The sequence below is a fragment of the Trypanosoma grayi genome, assembly GCF_000691245.1.
Source record: "Trypanosoma grayi strain ANR4 Tgr_1150_V1, whole genome shotgun sequence".
Taxonomy (NCBI): Eukaryota; Euglenozoa; class Kinetoplastea; order Trypanosomatida; family Trypanosomatidae; genus Trypanosoma; species Trypanosoma grayi.
In genome coordinates, this window is record NW_008826769.1 from 1,707 (window position 1) to 4,853 (window position 3,147).

Below are 3,147 nucleotides of genomic sequence, written 5' to 3' on the forward strand. Positions count from 1 at the left end.
GACTCCTGTTTCCATTACATATCGCCCATACCAACACACTCACCATGCTACTTCGTGACAGTAGCGGCAAAACAAAAAATTGAAGCGAACTGCAAAGTGATATAGAGAGAAATAATCACAAGGTGTGAAAGAGAAAAAAGAATCAGTATCCTAGCTGCCGCTTGACGGCCGCCACCCGCTCCCGGTCAATGCGGTGCTTGGTCTCCAGTTCCACCAGACGTTTTTCGCGAAGCCACGCCGCCTCGTCCTGTGGTGTGCGCCAGCGCATGGCGCGCCCCTCTGACGACGGAGAGTCATCATCGTCGTGCGGCCTCTTCCCTGCAGAAGGCTCTGGTCTCGGCAGGTTGCGGGCGTACTCCAACGCCCGTGCCCGTCGCTCCTGTGCCTGAATCCGCTCAGGTGGTGGTGGCTGCTGTATGGACCCAGGGCTGTCACTTGTGGCAGTGCCCCGTCCACTGTTTGGCTGCTGTTGCTGCTGTAGCTTTTCCCGTATCATCTCCGAGGCCTGCTTCTCAACCTGTTGGCCATACTGCCGTTGCCGCTGCATTCGCTCCCTTGCTTGACGCTGTTCGTCGGTGTCTGCAGGCCCCAGACCTCCAAGTTTTTGGTTCGCCACTTGCTCCATCATGATCTTGTAGTCTTTCAAGCCGTGTGATTTGTACTTTATGGGTTTCTTTTTCCCTGTTTCATCTTCATTCTCTCTTGTGTCCGTGCCGGCAGTGCTGCTGGTTGTTGACGTGCCCATAGCCTGTATCTGGGGCAGCGGTCGGAGCCGTGGTGGCTGCGGAGCTGATCCCGACAGGGGCGCCGAGTTTGACATGGCGTTGCGAAGCGAACGACCTGTTGACACCTTTCTGTTGCGACTACAGGGACCATCATCGCTCGACGGTCTCATGACGCCAGTTGCGGTTGGTTTCTTAGCCTTAGCGGACGGTTTGCATCTGCCCTTTGGAGCGGTAGATGGGGGGTGCAGAAACAACCCGATCGGCTGGTACAGCGGGATCTCCGGCGCGTCGTCTTCGTAGTCGTCCACTGCTTCCAAATTACTATCATCCCCACTCCGTTCAGATGAAGCGCCGTTGTCTGCCTGAACCGCACGAGGAGATTTGCTGCCGTCACTGCATTCCTTGAGAAGTGTGCAAGGGGATTGCTTCGCCATCGTTGGTTTAGGCATGCACGACTCACTATTAAGGGTGATCTTGCGCGGAGGTAGACGAGATAAGGGCTTCCGCAAGCCATCTAGTGTATGCACCTCATCCACCGTGTCCGGTGAGAGGTATGCAAGGGGAAACGCACCGACCGGCTTCAACTTTTGCACGGGTTCAATGGTGAGAACATCTGGTGAATCCATGCCTCTGTCTGGCAGTGGAGTGTCTAATGGAATAGAGGGTGTGTATGTCATTTCAGACCCAGCTGCCTTGCGCAAGTTAATGTTCCTCTCTGGTGAAAGCTCAATCACAGGCATGGGTGGATTCCGTGTGCCCCTATTGTTGTTGCAGGCACCGCTAGGCGACTGTGCCCCATATAGTCGTCCCCAACTGTTACTGCTGTTGCTGCCATTGCCTGAGCCGTTGGTGTGAGGGGCACGCAGCGGCTGCTGTGGCTCCCTCGCGCACACCTCATCGGGCGCAACAATGCCACCTACGTTTTTTCTATTCCTTGGCAGCGCACGCAGGGCGTTCTTAGCCAGTGCGCCCGGCGGCGGTGCCGAGGCGTCATCGTTTTTCTTGCCGTTCGACCAGCGAATGGGCTTTGTCTGCTTCATCCGTACGAGCTGCGCGTTGCTGCCGTCCTTCCCAACCCTCACGGCGCGGTCCTGGAAGTGCTGCATGAACGCCGACGGCGGCGCCTCCACCGGCTTGAGGTCCTCCGGCGGGTCCCACACGTCTCTGTCCTTTCGTGGCATATGCCCACACCTTCAGGCCCTCTAAACTGTGCTCTGCTGGATTATCCGTTTCGAGACACCTTTGTTCTTTTTCTTTCGTCTTTGCCGTGGAGAGGGGGGAGGGTCGTCTCGCTCGGGCGCTGAGGGGAGGAGCAGCGTGCTAGCAGAGGCACCACCACCACAACGCAGCAGCGCACAGGGAGGGACAAAGACAGAGCGAGAGAGAGAGAGAGAAAGAGAGAAGGAAAGACAAAAAGAAACAATGTGAATTATGGCACAGCACACATATGTGCAGCGAGGGCACACCCGCGGAGGAAGACGCAGCCGCACACGCAACAACAGACAACAGAAGACTGCTATGCAACTTTGTAAGAGCCACAAAGTGCGCGATGGGACAGGTGTGAATTGCCCCCCTTTCGCTTGTTCTTCCTCTTGCGTTACTGTGCACGCGTGGCACGACAAAAACAACGGCGGCCGGCAGGTAAATACAGTACGATCGCGTATGAAACCCATCACCGCCACCGGCGGAAGAAGAAAAAGAGCTCCACCCACTCCACAAAAACAAAAAAAAAATCACCTGCGGAGCATACCAACACAGACACACATATCTTTATCTATATGTGTTTATGTGCTGCCGCAAGTGATCAGGTGGTGATGCTTCTTCACTCTCCCATCATTTGCCATTCGCCCACGCTCACTCCGGCACCTGCGGCCCTGGAGCGATGCATAACTTCATTGCTGCGTCCAGGCGGGCGATGCTGCGGGTCTGCTCCACGTTCTGCAGCTCCAGCTGCCGCACCGATCCGTCGCGCGCCTTCATGTCGCGCGCCCACTCCTCCTCGAGGCCTTTAAGCAGACGCCGGCTCTGCGAGAAGGCACTCTCCGATATTGCCAGGCAGTTCTCCTGTGTGCGGCGCAGTGTCACGTGCATGGAGCGGGCGTACCACCAGTACGTCAGTGCACCCATGCAGCCCGTCGCGACGCACAGCCCCAACATTGTGTTGCTGCTGAGTGGGCGGAAGAGCTGCTTGTACACCGGGGAATTCGCCAAGCTGTTCATCTTACTCCAGTCCTGTGTGCAAAAATATATATATTTCCTTTATATTCTTTTTTTCAAGCTGCTACGGTATTTATTTCCGGCTTGAATTACGCTTCTCTGTCTGTGTGTATGTGTGTGTGCTACTTGAGGCCTGCTGTGGCGCACCCAATTCGCTGCAGTCCGTCAATCAAAGGTGGCAGGGAGCCGAGACTACAACACACAC

At 56.0% G+C, this 3,147-nt stretch overlaps 2 protein-coding genes across 2 annotated transcripts; both read right to left on the reverse strand.

Annotated features, from left to right (window-relative positions):
- Positions 1-142: 142 nt before the first annotated feature.
- Positions 143-1,906, reverse strand: DQ04_11501010 (hypothetical protein; the record flags this gene model as incomplete). Its single annotated transcript, XM_009316539.1, has 1 exon — positions 143-1,906. One exon carries the CDS (start codon positions 1,904-1,906, stop codon positions 143-145), a length of 1,764 nt encoding a protein of 587 aa, XP_009314814.1.
- A 673-nt stretch (positions 1,907-2,579) lies between these two features.
- On the reverse strand, positions 2,580-2,945 carry DQ04_11501020 (hypothetical protein; the record flags this gene model as incomplete). The annotated part of the gene is made up of 1 exon (XM_009316540.1): positions 2,580-2,945. One exon carries the CDS (start codon positions 2,943-2,945, stop codon positions 2,580-2,582), a length of 366 nt encoding a protein of 121 aa, XP_009314815.1.
- Positions 2,946-3,147: the final 202 nt, after the last annotated feature.